The following is a 24,374-nucleotide window of genomic DNA, read 5'->3' on the forward strand; positions in this document are numbered from 1 at the left end:
CCCGGCTCTCCCTGCCCGGCTCTATGTTACTGCCACCTCTTTGTCACTGTCCCCCGCAGCGTCCGCTGCCTCTGCACTACTAGCAGCGTCCCCCCCAGCCGCCACCTCGATGTCCCCCGCCCCCCTGCAGCTCCCTTGGAGTTGCATCTGATACATCGCATGCGATGTAGCATTTGCAAAACTTGGCACATCAAGTGCCAAATCGTGTGTCGGACTAATGTATGGGGGCCCTAATGCTGGGTACACACCAGAACGATTTGGAGTCAATCCCCCCCCAATTTCAATACAATCTTGACCGATTGTATGTAAATTGGGCATGTTTTAGATCTGACTCCGATCCAATGCACGTCCCCGCTGGTCATTTTGCAGATCCTACATGCTGCAGTCAGGATTAGAAAATGAGCCTTTCAACTGGGTACAGATCGGAATCGGATCAGATGCAGAGTTTGTGCTCCAGCAGATCATTCGACCATCGTATGGTCATCTCACGATCATGATCATTCTGGTGTGTACCTAGAATTATACAAATATTTAGAAAATGGTCCACTAGTTCATGGGTCTTCAAACTGTGGCCCACCAGATGTTGTGAAACTACAAATGCCAGCATGCCTTGCCACAGTTTTGCTATAAGGGAGTGTTAAAACTGTGGCAAGGCATGCTGGGATTTGTAGTTTCACATCTGGAGGGCCACAGTTTGAAGACCCATGCGACTAGTTCATTATGAAATTGAGCCATCATTGATATTGGATGCACAAAACTCATGTTCCACTATGTGATAATTACAAACATGAATGTGTGAGAAACATTCAGTAGAGATTTTAGAGACAAAGAACAAAAAAGGGTACTTGTGAGTTATCCGGGCGCCCGATTTTTGGTCGTATACGCGTCGCATCGCATGGCATCGTATGTTAACCAAATGGCATGCGATGCGACGCAACGAGATGACCACCCGAACCCGATTTCGCATCGCGTCGCATCGTATGTTAACCAAATGGCATGCGATGCGACGCGACGAGATGACCACCCGAACCCGATTTTACATCGGGTACCATGTAAAGTGATCACGTCGCATCGCATGTTAACCACATGGCATGCGATGCGATCGCACCCGATTTTAGCAGTGCAAAACCCCCAGAAAGTGTCACAAAAAGTGACACAATGTCAGTCCCACCCCCATTGTGAACGCCACTCCACTATCAACGTGAACCCGAAGCGTGGCGAGCGCAGCGAGCCCGCGAGGGGCGGCGGTACGCGTCCTACGACCTTTTCATGCCCCCACTATCCACGTCGGCGTGGAGTTGAGAATAGAATAGTGTGGCGAGCGCAGCGAGCCACCGAGCCCGAAGCGTGGCGAGCGCAGCGAGCCCCGCGAGGGGACACGGATACCTTCACAGGTAAGCGCGTCCCTTCGCGGGCTTCCCAGGTGTCCACGTCGCCATGGACACCTGGGAAGCCCGCGAAGGGACGCGCTTACCTGTGAAGGTATCCGTGTCCCCTCGCGGGGCTCGCTGCGCTCGCCACGCTTCGGGCTCGGTGGCTCGCCACACTATTCTATTCTCAACTCCACGCCGACGTGGATAGTGGGGGCATGAAAAGGTCGTAGGACGCGTACCGCCGCCCCTCGCGGGCTCGCTGCGCTCGCCACGCTTCGGGTTCACGTTGATAGTGGAGTGGCTGTGAGCATCCAATATCATTCATCAATATCATTCATATCTGACACATTAAGGACAACTGAATTAAAGGGAATAACTGTGTAATTAACATATTAAGGGAATAAATTAGAATAACAAACAATCAGAAAGCACACAATAATCAATCAACATCATTATTTATCAAGTAATGTCAGCGCATGCAGAATGCGCTCAAATGCACTGTCTCCCGCCAGGCACTTTCGCCAGACGAACTCCTGCATGTATGAATCCAGGTGATGGCGGGCTGTGCCCCGCTGGCGTTTGTTGCGCCATTTTGCACAACCCCACAGTCTCTCAATGTTCTGGGTGTGTGCACCCGTGTCCGGGTCTACAAAATTGTACCGGTGATTCACCCGCAAGTGGCTGTACCCAGCCCGCTCCAGTTCAGTCGTTTGGTAGGCGCGCCAGCAATCACTGACGATGGTGCTGCCAGGTGCCACGTGTTCCACAATTGCACCGAGGAGAGTGGGTGCATCTCGCTGGGCAACCGCGACCATGAAACAGTCCCCTGTCTCCCGGCACACTCCTCCGAACACCCACTGCTGTGGGAGGATTCTGCCAACATTGGCTTTCCGCTTCACAAATAGTGTTTCATCGACCTCCACCATTTGCCCTGGGCCTCCAATCTGCCGTTGAGGCTGTGCCAGCAAGTCACATTGGCATGCCTCCCGCATCAAGGCGTTATAGAAAATGGTGCTTTTGTTACAGAGCTTCAAATTCTTAGCGCAGAACTCGATTGACGTTAGTTCATCGCACCAGCACCAGATGAAGCGCAGGATAGTCATGAAGGGGAGCCTGCACCCAGGATAGAATAGGGAGGCCCGTAGACTCTGTTTTTTGCTGCAGCTTTTAATGTAGCAGCGCCATTTGCGCTCTATCAGGGACAGGCGCATAGGGTGGCCATTTGGGCATGTGGCAGTCGATGGGAGCAGCCCTTTCTCCTGCAGGAAGACGACTGTCTCTTCCTCGGTTTTTGGGAGGCTGAAAATGCCATCAACCAAAGCCATTTTGGGACTAATGGGGTAAGGGCCAAAATGGGGCAGGTGTAAGGGACCAAATGGGGCAATATTAGGGCAAATGTCCACAAATTCACCTCACAAATATACTCCAACGCTGTACAACACTTTCTCTCTCTGAATATCACTTGCTCTCTCCTCTGGAAACTACCTCACACTGAATTTCTGCCAGATGTGCCAGAGGGCGGGTTTAAAAATGGGCGGGAACTGTAAACATCGCGTCGCGTCGCATCGCATACCATACAATAAGCATACGATAAGACGCCATGCGACGCGATGGTAAAACGCGTTGCATCGCATCGCATCGTATGCCTTATTATAATGGCATGCGATGACCACATCGGGCGCCCGGATAACTCACAAGTACCCAAAAAAGTATTTAGATTAATTTAATGCAGCGGTTCTCAAACGGTGGGTCCCGACCTTCTCAGCATGGGGGTCGCAACTCCATGTCACGGACCATCAGGCTGATGACTTTTCTACTCTCAGTGATTGAAGGAGTCGGAAAAATCTGGAGAATTGTCTGTTATTTTAGACTCCTCCCATCATTTTGTGCCTCCACAATGCTGCCATGTCTACTGACAACACATGTGATGTGATGGCCTTCTGCAGTAACTGATAGGGTCCCAGAGCAAAATAGTTTGAGGACCCCTGATTTAATGGAACAGCAATAAACAGATACTTATTTCTGAGACTTGAGCCCCCTTAAATTTATGGATCATAGAGTGAGGACACCTAAACTACAGTACTTTATGGGAAAATCACTCGGCACATGAGATTACCTAAGCATACGAACAAGGGCGGGAATTCCTCCAGACTTGAAAATGGACAAAAGTCCCTCACGGTGATGGGACAGGTTGTGCAAGATGCTGGTGGTACAACGGGCAGTTTCCATGTCACTTGTGTTCTGCATGGTCCTCACCACTGCTGCCACAATCTGAGGGGATTGCATCAGTGCTCTGCGGGATGCTTCTTTTTTGGAGAGCTGGTTCACAATCATAGAAGCCTTGTTTACCACCACCTGATGGAACAAATGTAATTAGTTAAACCACTCAATGTCTTGCCACATTACCTACAAAGTCTTCTACCTCGTATTTGAAAAGTAGCACCTTCCTACCGGTCACATTTACTGTACATTTTCATAGTGCTGTCAAACCTATTGAAAACTTTACTTATCTCGGCCTCCAAATACAAACAATGACTGTAAGCTGGGTATTCGCTTATAAAATATACGATTTGTAAAATATAGGTTTGTGATTAAACAAACAAAAAAAAATCTATACGGCATTAACATTGGATGCATGGAACTCTTCAATTGACTTTGTTTGCTGCAGCATAACCATAGTTAACTAGATCTGCCCTCATCTGAGCATGCAGGGGAAAAAAAAAAAAGGGTGGGTCATTAGTGATGTGCGGGAGCGCGCATTGTTAAGGGTATGGAGCGTACAAACTAGGCCAGTGATGGTTAACCTTAACACTCCAGCTGTTGAACTACACATCCCAGCATGCCCTGCTACAGTTTTGCTATTTGGCCATGGCAAAACTGCTGCAGGGCATGCTGGGAGGCGTAGTTCAACAGCTGGAGTGTCAAGGTTAGCTATCACTGAACTAGGCTCCTTCTGAGTAATATTATTCACATTAATCACCTAGTGTGTATGGGGCTTCAGCCTTCACAAACTTGCAAGTACAATATACAATAGAGTACTTTTCAAGGAAGATCACTTAACAGGTCCTGTATTAAATGTAGATAGATACAATAGACAATATGGCATGCAGCACAGCACATGTAGGGAATGTAATCAAAATGTCTGCCACAACATCAAAATTTAACATATTGCCAATTACAAAAGGTCACTCACAATGTGGACATGTGAAACTTTGAAATTCTGCAGTTTTATGGAAAAGCTGTAAGCTGCAGGAGGGGAGGTTAAGGCACTGTGTGTGTGTGTGTGTGTGTGTGTGTGTGTGTGTGTGTGTGTGTGTGTGTGTGTGTGTGTGTGTGTGTGTGTGTGTGTAAGGGGGGGAATATATTGGACAGTGGTACCCGGAAGACCTAGCTGGAGCCGCTGGACCCACGGTACAAGGTAAAGTCGTCAATAATATAGGGACCATTTTTGCGATCATTCCAGTCATGTAAACATTCTATCAGTGTTGACCTAACGAATGATGACTTGGTCAATTTCAACATTATGAGCATGTTAACAAAATATACTACACCGCACATGTAGCCATTAGCACAACTATGGCACTACCACACCCACATCTGTATGCAAGCTCTTAAGAATCTAAAGAAATACACAGTCTCAAATTACAAGGTAGCCATACCGGATCCTCATCATTCAGTAGTTTGGTTAACTCAGGGATAGCACGGATGGCCAATTCAGCATCATCCTGGTAGTTGATAAGATGGACAATGGCAGATTTCAACATCTGCGATGGCTCTGCCAGTTTCTGCACATTGGTCTGTTGCCCATCAATCTGTGTGGCTATCAGATAGGAAGAGTGGTCTTCAACAGTCTCTGGATACATAGCTGCACGGACACGCTGGGCTCTTGTCATGGCAAGCTGAGACTCTGCCTCTGCAAAGGGATAACAAAACAAAAAAAGCTATTATAAAAGTAATATTCTTAAGTTTAGATCGTATATAAAGTGTGGACCAACCAGTTTCATCCTACTCCCTGGACTAAATCCCGGCAAAATGCTCTAGGGATGCAATACAACAAGAAGCAATGACTGCAAAGTGCAAGGGAAAATCGAAAGCCAGCACCTTGCATGCTTTTATTCCTCACACAATATGCTCTGGGATGAAAATTAAATTGCCTTAGAAGTTATTAGGCAGAAAAGCAAACACTCAAGCACTAGACTTCTCTAGAAAGAATTGGTTTGTCATAAACTACATACAGATGGGAGTCGCTCTCATCAGAGCATCCGCGGTAAGCGCCACACCATGCCACACTCGCATGTCCCCCTCCAGGCAATGGACGCGTGAGTGTGCGTGCCAGCAACAACTAGAGCAGCTCCATCTGTATATAGGGCCAACCAGCCAAATGCTGCTACTGACATGAGAAGCATGGTCTCCATGTTTGAAAAGTATCTAAGCTTCATTTGTATGTTGCACTTTGATATGTGACAGATTAATTTTTGCAGACGTTGTTCAACTGAGAACACATTTTCCCTTGCAATTTGATGATGTTTTTTTTTTTTTTAATAGCAATACAGGAATGCTATAATGTTCATTAAAAGCAAGCACCCATAACAAGAACCATACACAGTGTGCATTACTTGACAAAGGCATGCATGTATGTAGGATACGCTATTACTATTTGCAGTTTGGAATCTCTCCATTAATTCCTAATCAAATTAATGTAGCGATCGCCAGCTTTGAATAGTCACAGCCCAGCATGCCATACAGTGTCAAACCTGGTTAAGTGGGTTCTCAAAGGATTGCATGTTAAAGGGGCGACAAAATGGGCTGAAGTCGTCCCTCAAGTCTCACTTAAAGAGGTTTCACTTATAGGCCTTGCTTGGTTTCAGTGTCCCTTCTGACATTACTGATGAGAAGTAGAGACTTGTCAAAACCTTGACTATAAACAAAAACGTCACATAGTGACAGAGGAAGAACAAATAAAGTTTTTTTGGGGCACACTTTACAAATGATAGTTGAAAGATTTAAAACATAACTTATTGTGTAATTTATGCTAAAAGGTTGGTACGCATATTTGCATAAATTGCGAAATGAAAACAAGAGAAATCAATGAGGGGAAAAAATTATTTTTAAAAAATCACAAAAATCGAAAGGCTATCACAATAATATGTGCAAAATAATCTGAATAAAGACATGCTCCACAGTTAAAAAACATCGGTATTAATTGGCATCCGTTTTGATATAAATAATGTCTTAATTATTGGAGCATGGAGATCAAGGACGCTTGACACTTGTCCCCTGCCAAGTATGGTATTGGTCCCGGTGGTTCATGTATGTCTCATATAAAGATAGAGTGCTCCCGCAGCCAGGCGGGTGTATCTGCAGTCCTGGTTTGTTTACAGCTACTGGTATTCCCAGTTGGTCTCCCACACAGGTACTAACCAGACCATTCCCTGCTTAGCTTCTGAGTGCGGGATGGGGTTCAGGCGGACCAGTGATGTATGGCCGTATTATACCGAGGATGAGAGTACCACAATGTCCTTAGTAGGAACCCTTGGTGTGCTTCTGCTTTTTGACCAGTAAAACCATGGTTGTTTTTGGCATGTTGTTATTTAGCATTGTAGGGGGAATTAGGTGTACCGGAACAAATGAGAGTCACAGAAAAATGAGTGTTTAGGAACAGATCGGTGGATGTCAAAGGCCCCTCTTCCGATGTCCAATTCTATGTACGTTATCGTCAATAAAGGTATCTCTTCTCCAGTGCCACTCCCAACCCATATTGTATAAATACAAAACCTTGACTAAACCAGTTGCAGAGATTCTAAAAGTCAGTCTTTGGAGAGGTTAATAAACCTCTCTATTCTCACAAAAACTCCCAATATCAAGAGTCTCAATTATAGAGAGATGATTATTCCTAAAAATAATCTTTTTTTTTGTGCAATAAATGCCAGGACCTCGCAATTAGTTCCTGTAATAGAGGTCTCCCACTTATCCAGGATGGATATCAAAAATACACAGCAGTGGCACCCTGGATTGGTGGTTCATGATCAATTCAAATTTATGACAAATATAATAGGCAAATTGTGAACAAACAGAAGGGAATCCTGTACATTACTATGGACCATTATGATGAGATCAACACCGTTTACTTCATATTTTTATCTTATTTTATCAATGAAAAAATCTTGTGCCGTGAAAAAAATGATACCCAGAAAGAGTTCAAAAAAGTTTGGGAACTACGGACACATGGCTAAATAGGCCTCACCTCTGAGGTGAAATACCACCAGTGATCACTAGAGTTCCAGCTTTCCCTTCAACTGCCCGAAAGTCCTTGGTGGTTTTTGGACAGACAATGTACTCAGTCATACAATCCAGCTGCTGGATTATTGAAGCTTCAATTAAATAGTGGGCTTGGCCTACTAGGATCAAAAGCATGGCAGTACCAAAAATCCTGTTTTTTTTAATATATTTTTTAATTTATAGGTTGCCAGCAACTACCAATGGGTCCCTCCAATTGGTAGTTGCTGGCAACCTATATAAAAAAAAAAAACCCCACAAGATTTTTGGTACTGCCATGCTTTTGATCCTAGTAGGCCAAGCCCACTATTTAATTGAAGCTTCAATCGTACAATCATGCAGCCGCTGGATTGTATGACTGAGTACATTGTGTGTCACATGACCCCGGTTGTATGAGCCATCTAATGACAGATTGAATGTGCTTAAAAGCCCATGCGATCTGCTCCCAACCCCAACTGATTAGACGTGAAACACTTCAGATCAGAGGACCAATCCTCCAAACATTGCATGAATGTGTGCACACAATCCACATACAATCCATCACACATTCCCTCGAGATTGTATGATTGGGTACAGTCTTTCAGGTGTATGGTGGCCTTTACTTAGGGATGGTAATCGACAATTTGAAATTATTGTTTATGGCCGATGTCGAATACTTCTGCCATCAATGTAGGAGAACCAGATGGTTTCCCTACATCGATGGCAAGCAGTCCGGTAGACCCTTATAATTCTTATTTTCCAGAAACATACTATATAACCGTCATTGGATGAGCCTGCGGTACTCAGCCATGCAAAAGAAGGAAAGCCTCTTGGCACTGTCAAAGCAGCCATTTCCAACCATATCCCAGCAGCCTATTTACAGTGAAGCTAGCTAATTATCCTGAACGGTTACACATTGAGTTAATTAACAGGGAAAACAAAGAAAATGGCTAACAAGACAAATAAAGAGTCTTCAGAACAAGCTGATTAACATTCTCATTGCAGCGCTATGCCTGCAAAGCAAAAAAAACCTATGGATTTGTTAATGTCTCTAAGCAAACATGGGGCGAAAGTTTCTGTGATTTCTAAACATTTGCATCAAAGTCACCCTCATTAGGAGAAAAAGCTGACACCCATTTCTACATACAAACTATAGATGCCATCAATACCCTGACAAGGGTGCCAATACAATTGGGTTACAATTCTGTTCAGGGCTACACACAGTCACACCCGCTATCATGGGAATATGCCAGGAAGACCCAAACATCTAAGAGCTTATTTAAATATGCTACAGACAAGAGCAGAGTAACAAAAAGTCTCTGTTTAGCTGCCCAAGGTCAGAATCCCTGCCACAAGCACTGCTGGTGCCAGCTGCAGTAAAAGGAAGACATTTTACAGTTCCCCTGGAAAGTCACATGGCTGAAACAGGGTGTATATTAAACAAACATCCTTGTATCTTCCACATATCTCCACCATATCAAATATTGGAGAGCCTCTTGAGAGGCTAAGAAATTCAGTAATAAGGAGAGTATTATTTCTCTTACCATTATTTCTCACCAAATCTCTATCTCACGGGGTTTTCTGGAACAGTGCCAGCGCACAAAAATCACTTATCTTCTGTATTATTGTAAGGCAATTGCTTCCCCCTTCATATAGGGGGCAAACACACCTTCACAAAAGCTACAAAGCAGGCAATAGAAGTCACCTGTGGTATGGACATATGTGGGAGTGGCAAGAGAACCACGCATTACAGGAAAAATTACAGGCGCAATGTACACAAGCCCAGAGGCAGATCTACCATTGGCGCAGCAGGTGCAGTGCACCATGGCCCCTGAGGACCAAGGGACCCACTGCTGGCCCTGTCACTGTCTGCCTCTCCGTTACCCGCTGCTGTGTTGCATATTGTGAATTTGGGTGCCCCTATATGCACTAACCCTCAAAAAGTGAGAGCGGAGACAAATTACCAATCCCCAAATGCCATTTAAAAATAAAAAAAAAACTGTTTATATCATAACTGTTCAGAGCTTATAGGCTAGTACCTGATCTCTCTCCACTATCACTCTTTTAGCTTAGTGCATTTGGCCCATGAAGAGGTGTTAAAGTCTAACAAGCCCTTGTATTCATATACAGATAGTGGTGGTGAAGCAATTTGTAGCAACAGTTGATTAGGCAGCGGTGAGAGAGGATCACATGTCTGCATTAAAGAAAACAAAAGCTTCATTGAGCTGATAAAGGGGAACATATTCTGGTTTATATCTATGTAGAGTAGCATTAGACAAAGGCAAGGTGACCTCCAAGCCTTATCTTTAACATTTGTTATTTTGTGCTGAAACACGTCCACAACACAGGTTTGTTCTGAAATATGCATTGAGAAACTATGCATGAAAACAAACCAGTTTAAGCCGAGGGTTTTGGAAGTCATTTACCAGATTTAGAGCCTAGACCAGAACAGTCTATTTTAGCGTTAGCACATAAAGTCAAAATTAAAATCATTAAATCATCCAAAACAACCTTTGTGCTTGGTCACTAAAGAGCATTTTCCAGAGATTGTCACTTTTAAAACCAGACACCCAACTAAATCAATGTTGCGTTTCAGGGCCAAAACATTTAATAGACTTTACTTCACATGAATTTTCACGTTTTAGAAAAGGCGTTTCAGCCCCTGAATCTCATCAGTATAGATCAATTTTAAGTCAATAAAAAAAGAGATGAAAATTGACCTTTAGTAAATAAACTGACCAGTCTCACATGGATTTTGGAAGAACAGAAAACTATCCATTGTGCCATTTACTCCAACTCAACATACCTGGGGCTTGTTGCTGTGTGTAGGTGGTGGTTTTCACTGTTGTGTACTGCTTCGAATAGCCCATATCATCATCCTCCATCATTAGATTCTTGCCATTCAGAGAAGGCGCAGAGGTATTTACTCCAGAGTTTACGCCAGAGTCATAGGTGTAAGTTTTTTGCCACTCTGTGACCTTAATAGGTCGATCTGCTACATCGATCAACTCCATTTTACTTCTGTGAAGAGATAAAGACAGACCGTATCAGATAACTGCAATAATCCACATATGAAACACATTATGGTCACTTCCACACAAGGAATAAAAACTCTTCTGTGTCTGCTAAAATAACTACAATTTCACTGAATGCAGGCATAGGCTGGAGGGAAAACCAGGCAGCCAAGGTTAACAGACTGTCTATAATACACACTGACATAGAAATGTGGTTTATTTTCATTCTACAACTGCAAAAAAAGAGTTATTGGTAAAAAAACAGTAGGTCAAAGATAGGGTTTTTGCTAAATATACACTATTCATATTCTAATTGGTGCTGTGTGTCAAATTCAATATTCACATAAGGAATAACAAATTCATTCAACATAACACGTGTTTTTTTTTTCAAAATAAATAAAATTAATTGGGTGATAATTCGTAATTTTCAGTAAAGAGTGGATGACATAAAACAGGGGTGGGGAACCTGGTAGCCAAATATGGGAGGCCCACCCTCCCGATCGTCTGTACCGGAGATAAGGAAGGCACTGGGAGTCTCAGGTGAGGTGGTAAGTGACACAGGCGGGTGTGCGATCACACGAAAGGCGTCCAGCAGCACTGCAGCAGCAGCAGGGCGCAGTTATTGATCAGCAGCCAGAAAGGAGATACTTTTAAAAAGGTGATAATGTTGGTCCAGCCCCCGGACGGATGTCATACATTACGAATGGCCCTTCTATGAATAAAGGTTCCCCATCCCTGATCTAAAATAATGCCCAACTGCAAAAATTTTAAATAATGTTATATCTGGGGAAGTAGCAGGGTGTCTGGAAAAAACCTTGCTAGACACTCACAGGCTGGGCTCCACAATGTCTGAAGACTACATACAAGTAGGTTCAAACTAATTTCAAGCTTGGTAAGCCCGCTGATATATTTGTTGCTATAACATTGACTACTTTTCTCTCTGTACACCTTTTCTTGGGGTTGGGGGGGATGGGCTGATCCTCTCACACTAAACCCGGGCTGCCCATTATATACAGGGCAACCCGGGTCTAAACTTATAACACAAGTCAAATTGCTGGGTTGGTAAACAGAGTTTATTTGGTTTGGTGCTTTAATAACTTGGATTTAAGCTGCAATGTAAAAAGGGGTACCAACCACCTGTCACAACTTTTGATTCTTGAATAGTGCAGGGATTGCTTCCATGGTACAGCGTTGTGAAATAAGAGGATTGGTCATTCTACAACATTTTAGGTCACTCGCCTAAAGTGTTGCAGAAAGACCAATCCTCTTATTGTTTCACAACTGCTGTACCACTGTAGCAATCCCTGCACTATTCCAAATGTACTCAACATTACCAACAGCAGCCATTAAATCGTCCCCTAAACACATCTCAACTTATTCTCCCTCTAAGGTGGTTACCAGAGGAGAGACCCAGGTCAGAAGTAGATCTATCATCATTTATGCAAACAAAGTTCATGCGTGCCGCTATGTGCCGGATGGCCTGACAGTCGGAATCCTGACTTACATGGGCTATTCCCCTTCATTGAGGTCCATGCCCCCATAGAGGGAGAATATAACCGGTGGCGAGTGCTGTGAGCCCGCAAGGGGTTTCTTTGCACTCGCTACACTGTGGGAATACCGGCAGTCGGGATTCTGACGTCGGACCCCTATACCACATCCGACCAATATACACTCATGGGATACCTTAATGAAGTGTGCTTATTTACCTCCACAGTCTTCAAATACTCTCTGAAATTCCATTTCTTTATCAGATCTTATTATACTTCTCTTAAGGTGCCCATACACGTCCCAATGCTGCGATGCGTGCTATTTAAGCTCAAAACGCATGCATCGGGATGTGTATGGGCACCTTTAGGCTCTCTAATGCACCCAATCAAACTGTGCCTCACTTGCCCATCATCTCAGCTGTGCCATCCTGCAATTACATATCCTCTGCTATAACACATGCCCAACACTGTGTACGTCCACATTGTGCCAACAAGACAGCTTCCATCCAGGACTGCACTCCACAGGGCCTCTGAAAGTGCCGTTGTATATGGTGTCATCTACCTAATAGATTGTAAGCTTGCAGCAGGGCCCTCTAACCACCAAGTCTGTCACCCAGTTTGTTTTATCACTGTCTACTATTGTAAAGCGCAACGGAATCTGCTGCGCTATATAAGAAACTGCAAATAAATAAATAAATATGCTTTAAAGCCTACATGTTGTAAGGCAGAGGTCTCCATAACTTGCTCTTGTTTTTACAGCACATCCCAAAGAGGCTCAATCGGATTGAGGTCAGGCAAGTTTGGAGACCATGTCAACAGCTTGAACGGTCATGTTCTTCAAGCCAATCCTGAATAATAACTGCAGTTTGGCAGGGTCCATCATTATGAAAAGGAATATTGTTGCCAGGAAGGCGTGTACCTCTGTCTACGACAAGGTTTACTGATGTGGAACATGTAAAAGCAACATCCACATTAATGCCAGGACATCACACAACCTCTAATTACATGCCTTCTTCAGTGAACACTGGTGTCATCTATTCCCCAGATAAAATGATGTACATGCACTTGGCCATCCTCATGATGTAAAATATAACATGATTCATAACCAGGAAACCTTCTGATGGGCATGTGTCTATTACAGGTACATGTGGCAATGGACAGAAGTCAGAATGCAGATATACACAGCAATTAACTTTCAAGAAGTTTTGCTAGTATCTATTCTGTGGTATAGGACCAGATAAGTTAAGCTGCCCATACAACTGAACAAAAGCAGGCCCAAATGAACAAATCGGCGGTCGTGCGATGGATGGTGTGCACATCCTGAGAAATGTCTGTATGGTGCGTAGTCCCGCTGGTGGAGAGGTCTGCCCTCACGCATGGACGGTCAGCTTTCATTACAGTGGTAAGCAAATTGTACATTCTTTTAAAGCACATAGGATGGCACTTACGACCTATATACAATCAGGTTGTTCAGATGTATGGCCTCCCCACTCACATTAATGAATATTAGTCATGATTACATGAAGAGAGCAGGCAGACTCCATGGCACCTTTTTGCAACTTTGGCAGGGTGTACCCACACATCTCATACAGCCTTCTTGGAGACTTAGCCACTCAAAGGAAATATGATAATAGGGCACAGCCCCATGGGAGGGACACTGCAAACTGTGGGAGTGGGGGATGAATAAATTAGGTTGCTGTGTTTGACCTCATAACTGCTCCCAAGAACACCATCCGAGATTAGTCCTAAAGGTTTGGGTGTTCAGCCTAGCAATGGATTAAGGAACCACTTAATTTGATATTGTATTGCTATCATAAAAATAATAAAGTTATGATACTACATGTATGCCTTGCCAAAGGTTTACGAATAGGAAAAAAATATATAACTCGATCAAGGCAGCTGGGATGTATAGTTACAAAACAGCTGGAGAGCCACACATTGAGCACCTTTTGTTTACACTGGTGCCGAATGACTGCCCAACAGTTGGGAATCCAATAGTCAGTACATCGGAATCCCGACTCTTTAAATCATGGGTCCTCAAACTGCGGCCCTCCAGATGTTGTGAAACTACAAATCCCAGCATGCCTTGCCACAGTTTTGCTATAAGGGAGTGTTTACAAATCCCAGCATCTGGAGGGCCGCAGTTTGAGGACCCATGCTTTAAATGGTCAACAGTTGAGAAGAGTTTCTTCCCAGTGACAACCCGCAATTTAAATAATTAGTGAGATTACTGGTGGTAATGAAGTACAGTTCTATATCCGGATGTTGTCTTATTCATGTTTGTTTCTGTCTATGCTGCTGTTTACACTGGAATTTCGTTAATTGTTTATATCCAATGTGGACATTTGAGGACAATAAAGATCACTATTATTATTACTACACACCAAGTACAGAAGGGAGGATAGCTCTCCTACTGTATCTCATGTGGGTCATACATCAGACCGAGATCAAGCGTAATTCTGACCAATGGATGGGTCGGTGCAATTGAAACACATGTAGAAAATTGTGACCAAAAAAGAAAATAAAAATTACAATGAACGGGATGGAAACTCTAGGTTTCATTATAGAAAAAGGAGATGCCATGGCATGCACACTAGAGGTGATAACTCTGTAACCCAAATAAAATATTCATGAGAAAGCAGTCCACCAATTCTCTAAGGACCCAAGATAGTTACTTCAAATTATTTGATAGATCAATATTCAATAATGTGCCCTGAAACTGACAATTTACTCAGCTAGTGTACATGCAGCTAGTGTTCCTACTGAATTGATGGTAAGTGAATACAACAAAGGAAAAGTATAAATTATACCTCTAGGGATCCATTCAGTTAGCCACAAGGTGGCTCACCATTTCCAGTAAGTGCAGGCATACGTACATTGCTGCACTTACAGTAGTTTCAAGTGAGATTTTTTATTAACAGCCCAAAAATGTAATAATCCCTGGAAGACTGCAGCAAGATCATGCTATGAGAATGAGGTTAAGGTGATGAGGGAGTCATTTCTGCTGCAGTTCAAATCACCCCAATATAGTAAAATCCACCCTGATATATCTATTGTATATTTCAAGAAAAAAAGTTAACTTCTGGAAATCAAATAAAGGTTGTAGGTCTCAAATGAGAATGAAGGATAATCAAGATATTCTGCTTACAAAATATTGTCCAAAACGAACTAAGGTTAGGAGGAGGGAAAAATAAATAAAAAATACATGAGACCATAAACAAGCAGAGACAAAGCCAGCTGCTCCTCCAAAGGTCCGACACACCCTGATCTGGAATGTCAGCTTGTCACCGTGACTGCTAATGGATTCCTCTGGCGTTTATGAGACGCTAGTAAGCTACCAAGCTGGTTTACCTAGAAACGGAGAAGCAGGAAAGGGATAAGATGGAGAATGTATTTATATGGTTTTCTTACCTCTATGCCTAAACATGGGGACTGTAAACAAAAACAAAACAATTTCATGGCCGAAAAGGTCACACAATGAAGTGTATTTGTGAGTGGCTGGGAGGGTGTGTGTCGCAATCAGATACTCTGCCAAGACATCAATAAGTAACAAATTTGATCCTAAAAATTCAAGGGACACCATAATATACACATTTCAATCATGATGGCAACCTGGAGACAATGTAGAGGCAATGACCTGTAAGAACAAGTAACTAAGTGGGTATACACAGCTTACTAATGTGGGAGATATTATTAATCACAAGCAAATATTCTTATATTCTGAGGTGACTTCACTGCTAATTAAAACATGGATAGTACGTTTTTAGTCTCAATTTAAAAAACAAAAACAAAATGGCAAGTGATGTTAAAATTCCTAGAAGGCTAAAGTGACATCCTTAGTTCAGACCAAACAAGATGCTTATCAGCAGAGAAATAACCCCACTATTTCCAGACTTCCATCTAAAGCGGCATAAGAAAAATATTCGGTCAGCTTTTCTATACATATGTACAGTAGTTCGTTTTTTCAGAATATCGATCTGTAAACTGTCCACTGTGTAAGAGGTGCCCATACACGCTGTGATTATCGCATGCGTTTTGTACCATTAAAGTACAAAATGCATCGCATGTGTGATAATCGCACCGTGTACCTGCGGGGATGCGATGCGCATCCCCGCAGGTACAATATTGTAAAGCACAAAAAGTGTCTGCAGGCAGTACTTTTTGTGCTTCATTGCATCGCATCAGTACATGCGATGCGATGTCCATTAGTACCTATTAACTTTTAAAAAATAATAATAAAAAAAAGCCTAAGATCGCATCTCATCCGCAAAGTACAGTACATCGCATCCACCTCAAGTGGCAAAATCGCATGGCAGCTTGAAGTACAAAACGCACAGCACACAAAATCGGTGTGTGTATGGGCACCTTAAGGCTGGTCCTAACAAAGAACAGCTACCAGTTGTGGAACCAATACATACCAAGCAGAACAAAACACTTACTATAATGTATAGTTTCCTCTAAACAAAAACACCAATTTTATGCTAATATAGGTATAGCAAAGTACCAAAGCAGCAAAAATATTACTCCAAAAACACAGGTAGCTGAAATAACTTCAAAGTCACATACACACTGTAGATCAGCAATATATGCACAAACAGAAACTCAAACAATACTGAAACCTACAGCACAGCAGCCACCAGTGTGTGTGTGTGTGTGTGTGTGTGTGTGTGTGTGTGTGTGTGTGTGTGTGTGTGTGTGTGTGTGTGTGTGTGTGTGTGTGTGTGTGTGTGTGTGTGTGTGTGTGTGTGTGGTGGGGCAGTGGACATATTTTACTATCAATTCCCTTCCCCCAACCTCTACATTACACACAAGCCAGGAATGTAGCACTATCCAATGATAGGGGGGTGTGAAAGAAATAACAGGTTCATACAGATCTCTTATCAATCATGCATTCCTCTTTAGATAACAGTGAAGAAAAAGACTGCAAGCTAGAAACTCACAAGGCCCAGTTCACTGACAGAAGTATTATAACAATATTCCCCAAATCATTATGGTATTATGGTATGTGCGACTTCTGAAGAAGCAGACGCCAATTTACATGAATACATAACAGGTTTATCACCCACTGTCTGGGGAAAGGTCTAACTATATTTGAAGAGCGCCCAGTTCGTTTTACTGTAATTCTATCTTTTTTGTATATTTCAAGAGCACTCGGCAACATTTAGATGTGTTCCTGTGCTGTCAGTCCACAAAAGCGTATAGGGCTTTGAAGTCTCTCATAGCCATGGAGAGCGGAGCTGCCTGTCATGCACATTATCCTGCACTGCCAGGCATGCTCTTCCGCTGTGCTAAATAATGCACCGACACATTCACTTACCATCCAAGGGATTCACAGGCAAAGCAGGAAAAGGGAAGCTTGTGCGCAGGGCTCTGTGTCAGTTAAAGGGAAGAAGTTACATATGAACATACAGTACAGTATGCTGTAGTAACATTGATCCTGTATTGCATAATTATGTGCATCCCAAAAAATCAGCAGTGCATGGCAGGATTCATTAAGAAAAATAACGAGGCTGATCAAGGGGAGTAAATAAGAAATGGGGAGAAGGCCATTTGTTAACACAAGGACATACTTCATCAAGCCAGACATGCCAGAAATGCCCTGGCCACACCTTTGCCTACATAAGTTGCAGGGCTATATGTACTAAACATTGAAAAGTGATAAAATGGAGTGATAAAGCGCTGCAGAATGTGTGCGCTATATAAGAATCGTTTAATATATAAATAACAGACCAATCATTGGATAGCGACCCCCATATAAGTGAAATGGCGTGCACTGGCAGCAGACACTGGTTCGTGAAGGTATAAAAAAACTTTTCAGATTACATAGACACGTTTGGCAATTGCCAGGAGAACATCTAATGCCAGAGTGTACAGTAAAGCATGGAGGAGGTAGCGTTACGCTGTGGTGCGGTTTTAAAGAAAATTCTGCAACACAGTGGGGGTAATCTGGACTGTAGTCCTTCTGAGTACCTCTGGGACAAATTGCAGCGATGGGTGTGTTCTAGGCAGACTACTACCTTCTTCAGGTCTCAGCTGGTCACTGTAATTAAGGAATGGCAAAGATAGCAACTGCTGTCGTCCAGGAACTTGTGGACAGCTTGCTGTAATCACTGCATATTATGGACATACAAAGTACTGACAGCAATACAATCTTGCTGCCCTATTCCCTGTCAGTGTCCAATCACTATTGTCTAACTTGACTGTGTCAAACTCATGGCCCTTCAGCTGTTGTGGAACTACACATCCCACCTTCCCTGCCACATATCTTATATAATGGATTGCTAAAATTGTGGCAGGGCATCCTGGGATGTGTAGTTCCACAACAACTGGAGGGCCGTGAGTTTGACACCAATGGTTAACATACATTTACTATGCGATTTTGGGCCGATTCCATGCGATTTGATGGAATCTCGTGAAATCGTCCCAACACTGCATGCGTGTGAAATTTGATCCGTTCCGACGCGCTGTCCCATGCGCATCAGACAGCATCAGGAGGTCGGACGTTCAGCATGTAAGGATGACGTCCAACCTCCCGCAGCGGGCAGCAGCGTCTCTGAAATGAGTGCCCAGCGGGGGGGTGCCGGTGACAGTGGGGCGGGCGGCGGTGATAATCAGATTCAGCATGCTGTCACTGTGCAGCGGGCGGGCAGCGGCGGCTATTACATCTTTAAAATAACAAGTCAAATGACTGTCCGGCTTCTGATCACCGCCGCACGCCCCACTGAATGATGTTTAGATGTCGCATTATAAAACGTAATACCCTCTAACAAACAATTGCTCTGCAACAGATCTGGAGAAGGGTGACAGCTGAAGTAGGATGGTTCGAACATTAATCTGCAAACTATGAACTATGAAGTGCACAAGTTACCGGCAGACATTGTGATTTTCCTAGCGAATAAAAAGGATAAGTGATAATTGCAATAGGCTACAAACTGCATCAGCAGCAGAGAGGAGGGAGCCCAAGTGTATGCTCTGACTGGGCCCCCTTCTCTGTAGCGGTGCTGCAGACACAGCAACTGCACAGGTCTACAGGTAACATGGCACTTTTGCCTTATTCCATAGGACACATCTAATGTACATGTGAAAATGTTCTCAGTGAGTGGAGTATAATTAAATTGGTGCAGGGTGTTTGAGCCCATTTGGAAACACGGGCCTGTGTGAACTGCACACCCTGCACCAATTATAAATATGCCAGTGATCAGCAGGTTCCGTGAGAGTCTGTATAAATGTAAGTAGCAATCATTAAAAGACAGACAAAGCCAATCTAGGTTTGTCTTAACGATTGCTATTTTAAAATACTGGGCAGATGCAAATGGAACCCGCTGATGCATACAGTTTGCAGGCTATAGCATTTACCTCTAACATGGTTTCTCCACCATACAGAATAACTCCAATAGATGTAGCTTCTGGTTACACTTGAAACAGCTGCAATTTCAGTACAGATTTTATGCATTGTTTATTTTGGACTGAAAAAACTAATGTTCCCATTCCATTCCTGAGTGAAAGTGGTCATATAAATGGTGGTAGTCATCCCAGGAGGGGATGATAGACCCGTTTAATGGTATTGATCTCTGGAAAGAGCAAATGACACACAGCTGACCCATGATCATTAGGTAGACAAAGAATAATGACTACTCCCAAAAGGCAATTCATTCTGTGGACATCCAAGTATACTACATGTTAAGTGAATAATAATAATAAAAAAAAATTATATAGAGCTTTCTTTCTCCAACAGGACTCACCCCATGGAGGCAGCCATTTTGTGACTTTACATTTTCCCTATTAACTGGGAGCCAGAACTTTTACTAGTGATTCCTCCAGTATCACTGGAGGGCAGAGTGAAAGGGGCACTTTGAATGCAGCAGGGCTGGGCACATCATAGTCATTAATGTGGGCCTATCCGCACCACAGTCGTCACTGTTAAGTATGGCCCCACCCCCTAAGACAGACATGGCTGACCTCAAACAGCCTAAAGTTAACACTATAGCTATATAAAGCAAAGAGCCTACTTAGGCCTTGTGTGAGTTTGAGTGCAAATGTACATTATGTATGCAGATATGACAATACATACAGTGCTATGAAATTCAGATTAATCATTCTCCATACAGGTTGCCGCAGTACTCCGCAGAACACTCATCTTTAAACATGCAAGACAATTTCCATTTTTAATAAAAAATATTAAACCACACCACATCCTTCTGGAAGTTTGGATATGGGATTAGATCAGAATACAGACACTGGCATCTCAACTGCGAAAATCCAGACCGTTATGAGCAATTTACCCTACCATACCACAGCCTAACTGTTATGCTTCCTGGCATACTTCCATTCAGGATTCTTGCGCTGGTCTTCTGACCACTGGCATCTCATCCACCAGAATGCCAACTACATCCGCTTTTGAATCCAAATGTAGCTACATAGATTCAGCACTTGACTGGCCTTTTACAATCAACACTGGGAAATTTAACAAAATCATGAGCCATAACTTATCCTTTAAGCAGTGCTTGGACAACATGCTTTAGACTTCAAAATGTGAAAAGCTTATGTCTTCTAAAACAAGAGGGGCAAACCGAAGTAAGAAAAACCTAAGAGGTTATAAAGGTCAACACATGAGGATACCCAGAGAGAAAATCCTCACGCAAACTCTATATTATGGAGGTTAAGCAACAGATGCCTACATGCCACCAGAGTAAGCTTTGCCCAAGTACTTACTGTGTGTTTAAGTAAACAATGGAATAGGTGAACAATGTTAAGGCTTGCAAAACTGGAATGCAATTAACAGATAGGAAACAAACCAACAAAATCACAGTGTAATGCCATGAAACAATTTCAGCAAAAGTAATTCCATAGCTAGGGTATACATGATGGGCTGGAAACTCGTTCAAAGTGACAGAACAGCATAGCAGTAATGTAAGCACTTGAATGGAGCAACACAAATTGGTGTCAGACGCAATCTAGAGGCCCTGCTGCTCACAACAGTTGAAGATGCAGATGCAGGGTTGGCCTTTTAATATATAGGACAGTGGTTAACAACTTTCTCTCTCCCATATTCCTTGGTAGTTACAAGTGGAGAGGAAGTGAGCATTAGGCATGCCCTTATATTGAGTAGTGTGTGGTCAGGAATTGAGTACCCCTGTGGCCATTGGCTGTGTACGGTCTCTGGGGTTCCCGCTAATGCCTGTAGGATTAATGTCGCTGCTTCCTCCACCTGTATCAGCATACGAACGTTGATGTCTGAGGGCAGCTCCCAGTGGATTGCTGGTCGGGCAAAAGCACAAGGAGACACTGATTACTCTGTAGACAGAACCAGAAGTGATGCAACATGGTTCATTGCCACAGCAACCTCAGTTTGGAGACCACGGACATAGTAAACAACCCACTACACATTTCACAACTGCACCTCAGCAATTGAGGAGTTACCAACACTACAGATAAGGTACAGAGTACTACTGACAACTTCAATAATGGTGACTGGCTTGTAATTCTGCAAACCTCAAAAGAGGTCTGGTTATCAGGCCCTGACTGCCTCTGCTGAAATGCTACAATTATCTCTTTAATAGAGACAAAATTTGCCTTTCTGCAGTGGGAAATCAGACACCAGAATCCAGTACGCGTTAAAAAGCCTATGGAAATGAAATCAATAACAAAATGAATAAGAAATTAAAAAATAAAATAAAAAAATCTTTAGCTTGAAGCAAAAATATCACATCAAATTATTTCATTACTGGTCTGTAACACACAGTAACCTATACTAACACTACAGGCATCTTACATATCTGCTGGATGATATGGTTTAACAGTAATGGCAATCTAGCTGCATTTGCATGGACAGATTATATTATGCTGCTTTCAGACTGCAAAACTGGCTTTGACCAGGTATTTTAAAATGTTTCTAAAAACGGGTTTGCCAGCTAAAACCCCTTGCACACCGCTTATCTTTAAATGGTATTTCAATGCAGTTTTTGTCCCTTTACAACACTGAACCCATTTAAACCCATAGAAAATAGTGGAGTAAAAAAAAGTTTCTGAAATGGTTAGGACCCTGCTTTATTACCGTTAAGAAATACCGGTACTTATGTTAGTTGGGTGCCCACTATGTTAGTACACTCATACCCCCACTTTCCATGTCGGCATGGAGTTGCTTTTATATAGTGTGGCGAGGCCGAAGCATGGCGAGCCCCGCGAGGGGATGCAGGAAACTAAGCAAATAGCTTAGTGGGCGCCCAACTAATATAAAGTACCGAAATACCAGTTAATTCACTCTGCACAAATTACAGTTTTGAAACTGTAAAAAAACGGCAAAATGCTGGGTAAAAAGTACGGTCTGAAAGGGGCATTAGTCAGACTTGTGAAGAGTGGTTTAAACAGTTATAAAATAATAAAAATAATAATCTAAATGTAGACATCTAATTGTGTATCAAAACCAGATTACAGTTAAGAAACTACAATGCGAGTTCTTGGATAAACACATGCTCTGCACATGAACAACTATAGGCCAGTACTTTTTTTTAGATTTGTAGAGAGATGGTTTATCTGTTAAGGAATGGTTGGCATTAAAATAGGATAAAGGTTCCTGTGGAGAGCCAGATGGAAAGAAGTGATCTTTCCTGAGAAAGACAGGAAGTGACATTGTTTGGCAGCTTACACTTTGTTAAAATGCAAACCTAGCTGTCCGGTCACATCTTGGGGCTTTAAATCCAGAGATTTTTTTTCTTGTAACATCAAGGAGTTCTCATTAAAATACTACTGTTAAGTGATACTGATTTAGGCAATCCTGATTTTAGGAGCCATGTATATTGAAGAAACCATTTTAGTGCTAGTATAATCAAGTAACACCTTCCATCAGTAAATGGAGGCACAGATAACACACTTTTCATTATGCAGACCACAATTTTTTAGCCAGAAAAAAAATAGGAAATAAAGGGCTCAAGTAAATTCAGCACGCTATGAATAGCGCAAGATAGTGGTCCAGGAGTGCTTCAATTTACCCCAATTGAGTGAACTGCACTACTGTACTTAATCTTTGCCTTAGACTGGGTATTTAGTCAAGGTAACCAGCATTCTCCCAATGAAGTACATACACTGACACCATTGTGCAGCGTTAAAGGCAGTACAGTATTGTGGCACTGGTTTAGTCGGATTTCTGCTCAGACCTTCATAAGGGCGTCAACATTCAATTTAACAGCTCTGGGACCTCCTTCACAGCCCTCTTCATATCACTCTGAACTGAAGCAAGCCCATAGAGTCACCTATCCATTTACTAGGAGACTGACAAACGAGGTCCTCAAGGAACTCCAACGTCCAGGTTTTAAAATGCATGTTTGACCACAGGTGACAATTAGTACTTCAAATTGATTTAACCATTTGTGCTGAGCCATGGATATACTTAAAGCCTAGACCATAGGACCGCATTTGGGAGCTTCCACGTCCACACTAAACATCACAGAGGTGCACTGCCATGGATATAGCACATAAAATGGCTGTCTTTGCAGAATGAAGAAATTTATAGTTTGTTTTTATCACATCTGCTTCTTTATATCTTCAGGATTATGATGTCTGTGTAAAGATAGTTGGAATCTTGACTGTCGGAACCTCATCCTAAACACATTAAGCAACTTTCCAACTGCACACTTTTGAACCAAGCAATTTTGTGGACTAGGATATATAACATACTTCCCTTTAGCTACAGACAAAACGTGAGATCATTTTGCTAATATGGATTATACAGATTACCACACACAAAAACTTTCCTCCAAGTACATTGTGCATAAAAGGCCACAAAGGTCCTAAGAAATATACCACATTCCTGAGCAGATTTAAAAAAAAAAAAATTATATATATATATATATATATATATATATATATATATATATATATATATATATATATATATATATATATATATATATATATATATATATATATATATGACAAATACAATATAACCTCAGTCCATAATTTAACTCGCACTGGTCCTGTACATAGGGTACCCTGACCAACAAAACAGCCAATTGCCATATAGTTATCCGCAAGACCGGAGACCTTTTTTAGGTCACACTGCGTAAAGTTCAAAACCGTGCACAATGCACTGCAAGGAGGGATAAAAAAAAAAAAAAAAAAGACACTCTTCAATAATGACAGGAAGGAAATGAGGCGAAATCACTTAAATGACCCGGACAAGTATTTTTACTAGTGAGTTGACAAGCAAAATCTGCTGCTTTTTGCACTAGATTGGGCAAACTAGT

The 24,374-nt window shown here is 42.5% G+C and overlaps 1 protein-coding gene across 1 annotated transcript in view; it reads right to left on the bottom strand.

The window, feature by feature from the left end:
- The window catches only part of JUP (junction plakoglobin), a 63,665-nt gene that overhangs the window by 22,879 nt on the left and 16,412 nt on the right, over positions 1-24,374 (bottom strand). Inside the window, exons 2-4 of the mRNA XM_083147302.1 lie at positions 10,435-10,649; positions 5,033-5,286; positions 3,490-3,728 (exon numbers count right to left, since the gene is read on the bottom strand). Of these exons, the coding sequence (XP_083003428.1) occupies positions 3,490-3,728; positions 5,033-5,286; positions 10,435-10,642 (701 nt within the window). The 5' untranslated portion in view covers positions 10,643-10,649. The remainder of the gene's footprint in view (positions 1-3,489; positions 3,729-5,032; positions 5,287-10,434; positions 10,650-24,374) is intronic.

The sequence above is a fragment of the Crinia signifera genome, chromosome 6 (genome assembly GCF_055691185.1).
Source record: "Crinia signifera chromosome 6, ASM5569118v1, whole genome shotgun sequence".
NCBI classification, from domain to species: domain Eukaryota; kingdom Metazoa; phylum Chordata; class Amphibia; order Anura; family Myobatrachidae; genus Crinia; species Crinia signifera.